The following is a 13853-nucleotide window of genomic DNA, read 5'->3' on the forward strand; positions in this document are numbered from 1 at the left end:
TAGTATGGAGTGACATCCATAAGTCCTGCATCGTGAAGTACCTGATGAAAACTATGGAGTAAGAGTCCTCATCTTTTACCTCTAGAGTCTGAAATCATCTTAAGTCAAACTCACTATTGCCTCGAAATAATTGTGCCCATTTAGTGAGTCCTATTATTCTCTGTCGGGTACTTGCTGTGGGGAGGGTATTGTTAACTTTTATAAATGCCTTTTAGAAGAGAAGCATATAGTCTCATGGTAAAACGGTTGTCTTGGTCCAGATGGCAGAACACAGTGTGTGCAGAAGGACTGCAAAGTCACTGCTGTGAGTTTTACTCTCTAAACTTAACCCTCCTGGGCCCTTCATTGTGATTTGCTGTGGTTGTGTGGTTGCTGCTGTGACTCATGGCAAGCATGTCATATAGGATTCTCCCATGGGTAGACAAATTGATACATTCTGTGGGCAGGGAGAGAGCTTGCTAGGGAAAGTGGACACTGACTAAATGTTAATATCCTTCGTGAGGCCATGTACTTTTCCCCAGTTTTTGCTTGTGATATCAAAGCCTTCACTGACTCACTCTATGTATTTAACTTATATGTTTTTCTTCCTTTTCGTTTAATGCCTTTCTTCTGTTTTTGTGAGATTATGTTAGCAAATTTTCTCTAGCTAGCTCTTAGATTCCCTTACTTTGCCCAAATCTCCGAATTACCCCCAATTTGAAAAGACATTTGGAAGCTGTTTGTATTAGTCTCTAGCTTCAGAGAGACTACTCAGTGGATAAGCAACCCTCATGGAGTCTTGATTGCCCCATCTGTAAAATGGAGATAACACCAGCACCAACCTCAGAGATTTCCATGAAGATAATAAAATACTGAGTTAAGGTACCTGACACCTGGTACACAGGAGCAGCTCAATGCATGGCCAGTGGCATTGTTGCCTAAGTTCCTGTAGCTTTCTGCATCCTGGGAGGTTAGGGCATTTTTCCAGCTGCTGTTAAGAGAGGTGCTTGTTGTACCTCAGTTTTTCCAATCTGTAAAACACTCCCATCTGTTTCACCCATCCCACAAAGAAAGACATTCTGATCGGGAACTCGTTAAGTTTGAACATGAGTGGAGCTGGCAGCAACATCAGCCTTTTATGGTCCATCTGACCCCTTTTCCTTCTAGATATCAGAATGACAAATAATCCTGGGTTGCGCCTGGTACCTTTCCTTCACGAGGCTTTGAACCCAAACACTTTTGGTCCCTCAGTGATGCCCGCATCCCGTTAGTCACGTACGTGATTGAGTGTTACAGGAATGGTAGTGCCTGTTTTTCTACTAGGCCCTCTTCCCTGAGACTCTCATTTCCTTTTGTCATCTACAGCCTCTTCAGAAGAGCACAGTTGTCATTCTTCATTCATAGAGCACCTTTGTGATTTGAACCAAGACAGTTGCTGAGGAGAGAGGAAAAAAATCTCCTCTCTGCTTCTGGGAGAGCATTTTTGTTAAATAAACTTTACTTGTTCTGCAAAAAATGACGTTTCATGATAAGCAAGCAGGAAAACCTTGCCTTTAGTTTCAAAACATAGGGAAGTCCCTGTCCCTTGGTTTCCTGCTGTTACTGCTAGCACAGTTGTGGACCTTGGTGTTTCATTCATGCTTTAGTAGATGTGGATCAGCAGCAGCCTTATATCTTATTATAGCAAAGGAAGCATTCAAGGTATAGAGATTACAATGAAAGAAGCTCTCTCATAAGCTGAATAGAAATCATTTAAAATGGCTAGTTATTTTAAAGTCCTATAGTGAAAGAATGTTTTTATTAACATAATTGTTCGCATTTTATTACATGTCTTGCAAGTAATACATTTATGTATTAGCATGTTGAAAATATCACATTTTTTGCCCCCTCTTTTGTGTCTGACACTGTGCTGTGCACGTCGAATGCAACATCTCATTGCATTTCTTGGGAAACTATGCAGAAAGATCATGGTGCTCCTACTTTACAAACAAGAAAACTAAAGCTTGAAAAGTTAAAACCAACAAGCAAACAAGCAAACAAAAACCACAGCTAGTAAATTGTATAGCTTGGATTCCAGTCAAAGTCAGGATGGACCCCCAAACTCATCTTGTAACCAGTGTGCTATTCTGCCCTGATACATCTTAGGGACATCCAGTATGGGGCTATATGAAAGAATAGTGCTTTTCTTACCTGTTCTGTGTTCTCTTCAGAGTTGTAAAGAAGCATTTAGAATATATACATTTCCATTGATTTTCACTATTTAGCCTACTCATTTTGAATTTCATTCTTTTTCATACTCGCTCAGACAATTGAACCTCTTGCAAAAAACTAAAGTTGAGTTGCTAGTTCCTGTGGCAGCAGCGTTAGCGCTGAGCCCCCAAGGTCATGGCTTTTGTCTGATTTTTCAAACCAGAGCTCTCTGATGTGCAGAGTGCCCTCGGTTAGAACATTCTTCTACCAAATATCACTTCATTGATGTCTCCTCTCAAATTCCACCTCAAAGAGGATGTTCTTCATCACCTTTTCTAAAATAGGGGCACACCCCTCCACCACTCTCTACCCCTTTACCCAGTTCAGTTTTTTCTAGTGCACTTACAGCTACTTCACGTGGTAGTACCTATTTTCTTATTTACTGTTTTTCATGCTACAATGGAAACTACTTGAGGATGAAGACCGTGTTTTGTTCCTTTCCAGAGCCTGAGCTCAATAAATATTCCTACATAAATGACTAGCAAACATTTGGAGGGATGGAGGCGTCACAAGTTGTTTATATAGCTACAGAAGACAGGGAGCTGTTTTGTGTCTTTCAGAGAAACTTCTTCTGTTGGTAGGTTGGTAAAAGTCAAACGTTATTTGACAGGATATTTAGCATAGAAAATTGCCAGCAGGAATCCCGCTACATGATAAAGCTGTTTGTATAACCTGTTTTTTGTGTCAAAAAGCCTAAAAGATCCTGTCTATAACCCCTCACCCCCTCCTGACATTTCTCTCAAGCTCTGTTTTATAAATAAGGCTCCCCCTTCCCTCCAGTCCCTCCCATAATTCAATTATCTCTTTCTTTTGGGACTTTTTCAGACTTTGACTCCCCCCCCTCCCCCTGCCTCGTAATTTATCTTAGTGATTGGGACATAGGTTCTATCACATTCTTCCTGGGAGGGGTTCTCTGAGCCAAAGTTGGGAGAATATATGTTCTGCTTAGCCCTCTCCTGATGTCATTTTATTTATTTGTGTTCAAAACAGAGTTGCTGCCTGGGGTATCTCAGAGTTGGCCTGAACAACAAATTCCACGTGGAGGAATTATCTTACTGCGTATAATGCTTCTAGGCAACTCTACATTTTCTTTTGCAAAAAATATTCTGTTCTCTCCTCTCCCTCCTCTTCTACCACCCGATTCATTTTTCAAATGCATTCACCATTCTTACTGGGTTACTGTCTCTCATCTCTCCATTTCTTCTTTTGACTTAGAAAATGCCATTATTTTTCATGAGTCAGAGTCTAGCGAATCCAGATGTGTTTAGTTTGTTTGGAAGTTTGACACATATTCTCTTGAGAATGTTAAAAATCTAAAAGGAAACTTTGCTTCTGCAAAGGTCTCATTTTAAAGGCCTGAGGAGAGCCTCCACTCCGACTTGCTGACTTGGGCCCTGCTGCAAAGCATTTCCGCCATTGTTGTTGCCTTTGCTCTGGTTAATGACTACACTTTGTAATTCAGCCTTTTTTGTTTGTTTGTTTCACTGCTATTTTAGGATTTGATATCTTTACCACTTACCAGCCCTTTTGTAGCTGTTTGCCCTTAGGCAAGTTACTTAACCCCTCTGAGCCTCCATTTCCTTAGCTAATAAATAATAAAATATCTTCCTTGCAGTGCTACTGTGGGTTTATGTATCATTTTTATACACACACACACACACACACACACACGAATACGTCTTAGACATTGCCTCACTCATTGTTACAAGTTGCTCATTGTGGCAGTTTTAGAAGAAGCAGTGAAGCAGGTGGTAGCTGGTGGTAAATAAAGCATCCCTAACACAAAAATCCAAAATCTGTAGTACTCCAATGAGCATTTTCTTTGAGCATCATTTTGGCATCCCAGAAGTTTGAGATTCTGGAGCATTTCAAGTTTTCAGATTAGAGATGCTGAACTGGTGTAATGCAGATATTCCAAAATCTCCAAAAATTTGAAATCTAAATTGGGACTAAAACACTTTTGCTCCTAAGCATTTTGAGGAAGGGATACTAAACCTGTAGTATTTGTGAGAATGTTAGCTGTACTTTAAACCCTGGATTGTATGTACCCGTATACACACACAGTTTTTGTAGTTTGACTACAAATTTCTGCAAGTTTTCTTTGGATGGTGGTAAAAGAAGTGACCTTGAGTGTTTCCTAATGAATGGAAGAGTTGAAGTATAGAATGAAATGAATATAAAGGAGCTTGATTTTAGGGATTCAACTTAGCAAATAAATATTGTGCCTCTTGATACATGGAACTTAACAGAACATTATGGAGATACCAAGGTGATATAAGATGGGATTCTTCTTTAGTGATAGTAACCCCCCATTTGTAAGCAAAATATTCTATTTGTACTTCACATTTACAGATTGTTTTAGCAACATGGGAGTGGGATTTCATATGGACTTGTCAGTCGTGATTGAATTTCACCCCATTCTTTGTGACTTCCATGGAGGCAAAAAGCTTTCTTTAGTCTTCAGTTCTTTTTTATTTTCCTGAGCTTAATAAATCAGCTTCTTCTATTTTAGTCATTGACACATTTAAGATTTCGTTTCTGCCCTTCTCCCCCATAGCTGTGTCTGAAACAGCTTTCTTGGCACAATTTTGGTTCAAATCAAAATCAACACCAGAAACAAATTCAACCTAACAGACAAGTAAAATCATTTCATGTTTTAAAAATATCTGTTCAGTTGCTCTTTTAACAGATATGAGACAATATGGCACCTTCAAAGTGAAACAGATCACTAGATATCAAGGAGAGAGAAAAACTCTTGACTGTGGGGTTGCTATAAAATCTTGTCACTTATGGCCAAAGTCAATCTGAATTAAGATTCCCTAAAGAATTACATCAACAGGCTAAAATCAAATGTCCAATCAGAACAAGTAATGAAATATGAAATATTATGAAATAATTGCTTAGGATGAGAAAAACTGATGGTTCATCTTGGTAGAGGCTGTCTAAATCTAAACAATACCCACTCCTTCTCACCAAAGGAAGACGACATCCCTAACATAGTAGAGTCCAAAAAACCATCTGCTACCGATCCTGAGAGATGCTGAAAATCTAATTTGCTGATCAGGACAGCTTTGATCTGGCTCAGGGCCTGGTGTCCTTTCCAGTTTCCATCACTCTGATGGGCACAAATGATATTTTCTTGAGCAATCTGAGAAGTTCTTTGGAGAAAAATTCTGTTTCTGATTTGTGTAGTGAATTGGGAGAATTTGGAGCCTGTGCCATCAGGATTTAGACCAAATTCTGAAACATTCTTTAAAATGGAATGTAAAGTGAAAGTGCTTGCATGTAGAATCTCTGTACTCCCTGCCCCATGTAGTGGGCCGACCTTTGAATGCAATTTGCCTTTAAATTACACTGTCAGATCCTATATGCATGTGTTGTGATTAATGGGGAGATTCCATGTGGTTCCAGTTTTCATAACATCATTTTTCTTCAAGATTGCCTGCTCTTTGGTGGTCTTTGCCTTTTATTTCTAAAGATAGACACAAAAACTCTGATTCTGTGGCTTCTCTTACTGATGAAAACCCTTCCCTAGATCTTTCCAGTAATTTACACCAAAATATTGCCACCTCTGATAGTAACTTCCTCTTGAAATGACCCAGCTGGAATTACCATTTCAAGCAGGATGAGAAGGGAGTGCGGATGTTTTTGTTTCTTTTCTCCCCATTCCTTTTAACTTAAAGGAGTAATCCTTTCCCTCACCTTTCTCCTCCACCCTATCCAGCCCTACTCACCAGTCTCAAGTTTCATTTAAAGTTATTGAAAAAAATTATAACACAATGGGGATTTGGAATTACACAGACTTGCCTACATTAATAGCATTTAACACTTCATTGGTGTTTATATATAAATGTACTAAGTAGCTTTATATTAAAGCATATGTTGTATGCATAGATACCTGGTCACTATACAGACGGAGCATATTGCTATTGCAAACATAAGATCATAAAACTGTGCTCGTTCACATTTGAGGTTGGCTGAAGGTGGTTATTTATTAGACTCAAAAATGTTGCACACACTTGAAGTGTTTATTCTGGATTTGTTTCTGTGCATTAAAAGTGTCTGGTGCAGCTGAAGAATAAGCAAGGAGAGCCAAGTGGGAAAACATCATGAAAAATCTTGAATCCAGGCACCAGTCATTAAAAAAAACAAAACTTGGACGAAGGAATGTGACCATGGGGTGGAGTAAATAGAAATAATGCAGGAAAGGCCATCTCAAAAACAGCAGATCTGGACACCTGGAAACAAGCTGCTTCGGGTGTGTTCATGCATTGACTTAGGGACCAGGGCTTTGGAAAATTAGGCTGAAAAATCACCCATGATTTCAATTAAGGCAGCAATCCCTTTTAACAATCCAACAAGTCCTCTTCTGGAATTATCGATTTGAAAGAGAAGAAAACGGGATCTCAGATTTCTGCACCCCCATGTGCATTTTCAGCCTTATTCACAATAGCTGAACCACCCACGTGTCCATCAACAGATAAATGGATAAAGAAAAATGTGGCGTAATGGAATATTTTCAGCCTTATATAAGAAGGAAATCCCATCATATGCTACAATATGTATAAACCTCGAGGGCATTATGCTACATAACATAATCTTATTATGAAAAGACAAATACTGTAGATTCCACATGAGGTATGTAGAGGAATCATACACATAGCAATAGAAAGAAGAATGGTGGTTGCCAGGAGGTTATGGGGAGGGAGAATGAGGAATTGTTCAGTGGGCACAGAGTTTGAGTTCTGCAAAATGAAAAAGCTTAGTGATATTGTACAAGCTTTTACATACAGTTAACAACACTGTATACATAAAACTTGTTCAGAGGGTAAATTTATATGTTTTTTAACACATAAAAAAATGCGTTTTTAAAGTCAACAATGAAAAGTCCAGACAGTTCCTTAACACAGAAGTAGGTGGGGCCCTATTTACTCAAACATTCTGCAAGCATCAGATGTAGAGGTTCAGTAGATGGCTTCAGGATTCCTGTACACCTTTCATTCATTCAGGAAAATGTAGTGAAAGGTTTGACCCCTTCCCCCACCACCATATCTATGTAATTCTGTAGATCTTTGTTCACTCTTTCACTTCTTTTATATCAGAACCCAAGCCTTTCTAGTACAGATAATCTGATAATAGTGTAGTCAAAAGAAACAAAGGACAGTAAGAACTTAGGGTCTCATGTGAAACTAAATCAGCCAGAATGCCTATCTAGATCCACGAGAGGTCATAAAAGAGTCCACTTAGACATCTTTGTGTGACATAGAATAACCTAAGGTAAAGTTTGTCTCTAAGGAGCTATACAGCACGTTGTTCCTGTGAAGATCAAATTTCTTTCCAAACCAAATTTAACTAATTTTCACACTCCTCTTGAAGCAAGCACTTTGAGGGACAAGGCTTTTTTTTTCAACCACCTGGACCCCCCTTTCACCTTTCTGCTGACCTTTCATGACAGTTTTCTTATAAGTAGTATACTTGCCTCGAAGCCAAAGACAGCTTTACTAATAGTCTTCCAATAACTTCAATGAGACTACTAACTCCTCACAGCCTTCTCCACTCCCCCAGAGGTGATACTATCCCCAAGAGGGCAAAAATGAATTCTTGTCCAAGAGGGAGGATTTTAAAAATCTTAGAGCTATTGTAATGGTTTCTAGAATCATGTTTCATAGTATTGGAGGAGAAATTAAATTTAATGTATTTTTTTCCTGAGTTAGAAAAATAATGAAACAAAGGTTGAGAAACTTTGCCTTTGCTGGATGGTAATATTATTCCCATCACAGCTGAAGTGAACTGGATTTAAGCCAAGAGGATTCAAATGACCTAGTTCTCACATTATGATTAAAAAATAAAATGGAGAAATAGTTAATCTTCTCTAACATATAAGCGTACACTTAGCGCTGTAATTGCATATCAAGTACGCTGGCTTCAGCCTTATTTTTAGTATCCATGTTATGTCTTTGAGGAAGTCTTGGTTCATCCATGGAACATTTCTATTGATTCTAGAAACAGGTCCACAACCAATGGTTCTTTCTATGGCAGAACATACTTTTGGCTTGAAATCTGTGGTTCCCCAAGGTAACAACAGTGCTGGGCTGCAGGGACTGTGTACTTTTATTCCATATGTTACCCAATGCCTGCTCAGTGACTAGATTTAATACAATGCGTTTGATTATTTTTAAATATTGGGGCAAGGAAAGAGCTTCAGTTTTAACCAAAACTGGAAGTAGGGAGAAGCAAGCAAGCTGCTTCCAGAGCAGAATTTAAGGAGGTACTTGCACGATCTTTCTGTTTTCATCCATAGGCTAACCCTGGTTTTGACCCTGATTTTAACAGTAATGGAGTTTAGTGTTCAAACCCTTCCCTTTTCAGAGTTGATCTACGCAGGCAATTCTCTGGAAGTGATATGATTTACAGGAGTGTAGGAACAAGGAATTTAAAACAAATAATTAACATATACGCCCATTCCATTTTTATAAATATATTTCTTCCTACTTGCAGGTGACTCACATTGGCCTCAGGGATCTAAACTTTTCACTTTGTCTTCCAGATCACTACAGATCTGAGGCAGCGTTGCACAGACAACCACACTGGGACGTCAGCCTCAGCCCCCATGGCTGCAGGCATCATTGCACTGGCGCTGGAAGCCAAGTAAGCCTTGATCTCTATATGCCTTCACTGGTGACAACCCCGATCTCAGGGAAAACTTACCCCTTCCCTTGTATATGGCCCCTAGCATGACAACCTAGAGTATAATCTTCCCAATCTCACCTTTAAAACTTCAAAGATTTGGGCTTAAAAAAAAATATCTCCCTTATGTTAAGAAGATGATAAGGTTTTGGTTTTACATGCTTAAAAAAAATCAAACTGTGTAATGACTTGGTTATGGAGTCATAGTGCACACATGCCAGATGGCTCCAACACTCTTGCCTTGTTGAGGTTTTTATTCTAGTCTGGGAATTTTCCTGAGGGTCCCAGAGAGGTCAGGTCTGCTCATTTCTGGTCCCTTTCTCTGAAGGACAACTAGGCAGCTCAGATTCCACAACAATAGTACAGTCACAGACTGGCTCTGCAGAATAAAATATGCCAGGGACAAGGACCACCCACTTATCTCCAATCCTGTTTAATATAGGCAAATTCTAAGTCAAAAAGATTACTGTGAAAGACCCTTTCAGGTTCCTTGTAAATAGGTCCCCATCTCTTTTTTGACTAAAAACAAATAGGTTAATTTGTCTTAACTTTTTGAAAACCTAATAATACAGATCTAAAATTCCTTGTCCTCAATTTTAAAATCCAAAATGCCAGGAAAACTGAATGTTCTTTTGCAAATTTAACACTAGAATTCATTTTTTGGCAAAGTTTGCCATAAACTCACTTGAGGCTATTTATAATATTTATAAAATTCATTGTGAAATATTCATGTATTTGATTGTGAGGTGCTGGCCCAGACCTTGCTGGAGATTTTGTGTCCATAAATGTTATGGGTACCAGCTCAGAGAAAATTTTGAATTCCAAACATGTCTTGTCCAATTTTAGAATAGGGATTGAAGGCCTATTCTCAGAGGCTCTCCCTGCAGGAGGGTCATAAGAAAAAGGAACTGAACTAATGACATAAGCGGTTTTCTCAAATTAGCCTTGCACCTCTGCCCTAGGGAGGAAGGGAAAGGCCTGTTCGTCTGGCTGCATCCTGACGTAGAACAATAGCCAGTGACAGGGAAGGAATACAAGGATAATGAAGAGGCTCAGAGATTTCAGTGAGAACCATGCTAGTTCATTATCAGGACGCAGGTAGTTTCCCAGGGTTCACAGCTGCCCTCTGTAAGACAGAGAGCCTATGTTAAGGCAGTTGGACCTGAATGTAACATGGATACAGTAAATTGCTAAGTCATGTGTTGAACTGAAACTGGGCAAAGGATGCAGGCTCTGGATATGGTGCCCTGTCTCTCGATGGCTTGTTGCCTAAGTCTTGACATTGAGAGACATTCAAGCCCCCATGAACATTTGAATTTCTTTCTTTTTGACAAGGTTAAATATGAAGTCATTTTCAACATAGTATATCTTTTAAGGTGTTAAAAATTTGGGTTTAGCAAGGAACTGGCACTTATCCTATTAAATTCTCACTTCGCAACTTTTCACTGAAGTGTTCTGGTAAAAGAAGTCTCAATTAAATATCTGCGTTTTTAATTTGGTGAACTCTACCCAGAACTTTTACAAACTATATTGTTTTAGTTATGAAATTCTAGGTTGTTTCTCTGGAATATGTTTCTGTCCACAAAATATTAAAAGAAAAATCATCAGGAATTCCTCTACTGTGCTCCCTCACAAAGCTATCTCAAACTCAAACTTGGCAACCTGATACTGTAACTGTTGCTACATAGAATTAGGTGATACTCAGTTCTTTGAGATATTACTAAAACACTATTATTTTTTAAAAGCAGTTCTTTTAATCACGATTTAAACTGAAATGCAAAAATCTTGCTTTATGGTCAAATAGCCTGAGATGAGATCACTTTGGACTGCATAACACATTGAAAGACTACAATTTTTTTTTCTTTTCATTTTGAGCATTTTTAAAGATCTATTTTTGCCAAAACTGTGAGGAGTGGAAGGAAGTTCCTAACATACAGGCTACCTAAAAAATCCACTGTGTTTTAAGATGTTAACAGTCTCTCCAACTGTGGGTACAAAATGGTAAACTATCTGATAAACTGAGGAAGAATAAACCTCTTTTTTGTAACTCCATTGATTTGTTGTACAGGCCAATCTTTGCCTGCAAATAAAGCTGAAAATTATGGGAAGAGATCTGAGTACCAAAAGGGTGGGTCAGATATTGATGTTAAATTAGCATCAACAAGCATCGCCCCTCCAGCTTAGTGTGAAACGTATCTAAAACTAAGAAACTGCAGATAGGAGCTCTAATAACTCTCTCAGTGCATAAAGGCTGCAGTTGCTGTAAAGCTAAACCTAATCCTTGTAAATGTGCATTGCTCATTTACTCAGCCTCACCCCTTGCAATCTCCTCTTACACTGTTAATTCTCAACAGCACTTGAACATTGGTATTTTTGAGATTCAGCCTTTACTATCACAAGTTAAGGAGCCAGATCTAGAAGGTAGTGTCTTTTAAGAGGAGAGGAGAGAAAGCCACAGCTCTAGGTTGAGTTATGACTCAGGACACTGCCTTACTTGCTGGATATGCGTAGCCAGTCAGAGTTCGTTCAATAACTGGATAGGCTGAGCCTTCAGATGAAAAGCTGCAACAATCCGCCAGTTCCTATGTAAGTGCGTGTCCTAGCTATCCCTGTACTATCAGGAGAAATTTATTATTTCTCTGACTATCACTAGATTACTGTATTTACTCAGTCATAGGAACATTAGAGAAAACTACATTTTAAGCTTTTCCCCAGCCTGCTTTCCTTACACTCCAGATGTCTGCCTGCATGGGTAGGACTGTGGTTCCCTCTGTGATGCTGCTTCTACCATTGGCCTCTCTGCCACTTGAAAACCTTCCCAGGAAACTAAGAGAAAAGAAAACGAATACACCCCATAGTCCTAGGTACTGGGAGACTGAGGCTGGAGGATCCCTTGAGCCCAGGTGTTCAAGGCTGCAGTGAGCTATGATCACACCATTACACTCCAGCCTGGGCAACAGAATGAGACCTTATCTCAGAAAAAAGGTTGTGGGGGATGAATAAAAATAAGTGAAATGAAACACAAAACATAGAAACAGAAAAGCTTAAAGTATCCAGATCTCTTATCCAAATGTGACAAGTTTGATCATGAATAACTTTGCTATGGCCAGGCGAGTGGCTCACACCTATAATCCCAACACTTTGGGAGACTGAGGCAGGCAGATCACCTGAGGTCAGGACTTTCAGAGCAGCCTGGCCAACATGGCAAAACCCCATCTCTACTAAACACACAAAAATGAGCCAGGCATGGTGATGCGCACTTGTACTCAGAAAGCTGAGGCAGGAGAATTGCTTGAACCTGGGGGACAGAGGTTGCACTGGACGGAGATCATGCTGCTATACCCCACGCTGAGTGCCAGAGCGAGACTCTGTCTCAAAAAAAAAAAAAGAAAAAGAAACAAATTTGCTGTAACAGCTAGTAGGACTCTCGGGCCATCCTTTGCCTACAGGATACATAAGAATATGTGTTACAACCAATTCCACTCTATTGTGCTCCCAGATACTGGAATGAAATTATTCTGCTCCCAAGACTACAAGAATTCTCAGTTCCTCTGAAAGTCTTCCTTTTTTTTAAACCTTTTTTCCTGGGTTTGAGCCTCTTTGGTTTGGGTTGTGTTGAGCCCTACAGCCACCTTGAGACAGTCTCATCATAAGTCTTGCCTTTCTGATAAAGTAGGAGATTGCTTCCTTGTTTTTAAAAATGCTTCTAAAAATTATGGAAATTTCAGAATGAGAGAAAATACTGTAATCTTAGAGAGGAGAAAAAACTTTTTGTGTTGTGGTACCTCAGAACATTCTTGTTAGTTCAGAAGGTTTAATAGTATTTTGATTTTTTTTTAATTTTGTGGATTTTTTAAAAATTGTACTTTGAGCTCTGGGGTACATGTGCACATCTTGCATCCTACAGGATTGTTGCATTGGTACATACATGCCATAGTGGTTTGCTGTCTCTCTTCCTCCACCCCCCGTCACCTACATCAGGCGTTTCTCCCAGTGTTATCTCTTCCCATCCTCTCCATCCTCTGCTGTCCCTACCCTCCCCTCCCTGCCAGCCCCCAACCTCGCCCAGTGAATATCATTCTCTTCCCTGTGCCCAAATATTCTTATAGTTCATTGCCCATCTATGAGTGAAAACATGCAGTGTTTGATTTTCTGTTCTTGTGTCAGTTTGCTGAGAATCATGGTTTCTAGATTCATCCATGTCTCTACAAAAAACACAAACTCGTTTTTTTTTATGGCTGCATAATATTCCATGGTGTATATGAGCCACATTTTCTTTGTCCAGTATATCAATGATGGGCATTTGGGTTGGTTGCAGGTCTTTGCTATCATAAACAGTGTGTCAGCAAACATACATGTGCATGTGTCTTTATAATAGAATGATTTATAATCCTTTGGGTATATACCCAGTAATGGGATTGCTGGGTCAAATGGAATTTCTATTTCTAGATTCTTGAGGAATTGCCACACTGTCTTCCATAATGGTTGAACTAATTTACACTCCCACCAACAGTGTAAAAGTGTTCCTGTTTCTCCACATCCTCTCCAGCATCTGTTTTCTCCAGATTTTTTAATCATCACCATTCTAACTGGCATGAGATGGTATCTCAATGTGGTTTTGATTTGCATTTCTCTAATGACAAATGATGATGAGCATTTTTTCATATGGTTGTTGGCTGCATATTTGTCTTCTTTTGAAAAGCGTCTGTTCATATCCTTTGCCCACCTTTGAATGGGTTTGTTTGTTTTTTTCTTGTAAATCTACTTTAGTTCTTTGTAGATTCTGGATATTAGATTAGTCCTTTGTCAGATGGGTAGATTGCAACAATTTTTTGCCATTCTGTTGGTAGCCAGCTCACTCTAATGATTGTTTCTTTTGCTGTGCAGAAGCTCTTAAGTTTAATTAGATCCCATTTGTCTATTTTGACTTTTGTTGC

General features: G+C 39.2%; 1 protein-coding gene across 6 annotated transcripts in view; it reads left to right on the forward strand.

Annotated features, from left to right (window-relative positions):
* PCSK5 (proprotein convertase subtilisin/kexin type 5) overlaps nt 1-13853 on the forward strand; it is a 470824-nt gene that overhangs the window by 205745 nt on the left and 251226 nt on the right. For all 6 annotated transcript variants that reach the window (XM_078366047.1, XM_078366050.1, XM_054254455.2 and 3 more), the window contains exon 9: nt 8777-8877. In XM_078366047.1, the coding sequence (XP_078222173.1) occupies nt 8777-8877 (101 nt within the window). The remainder of the gene's footprint in view (nt 1-8776; nt 8878-13853) is intronic.

This window comes from Callithrix jacchus, chromosome 1 (genome assembly GCF_049354715.1).
Source record: "Callithrix jacchus isolate 240 chromosome 1, calJac240_pri, whole genome shotgun sequence".
Lineage (NCBI taxonomy): Eukaryota > Metazoa > Chordata > Mammalia > Primates > Cebidae > Callithrix > Callithrix jacchus.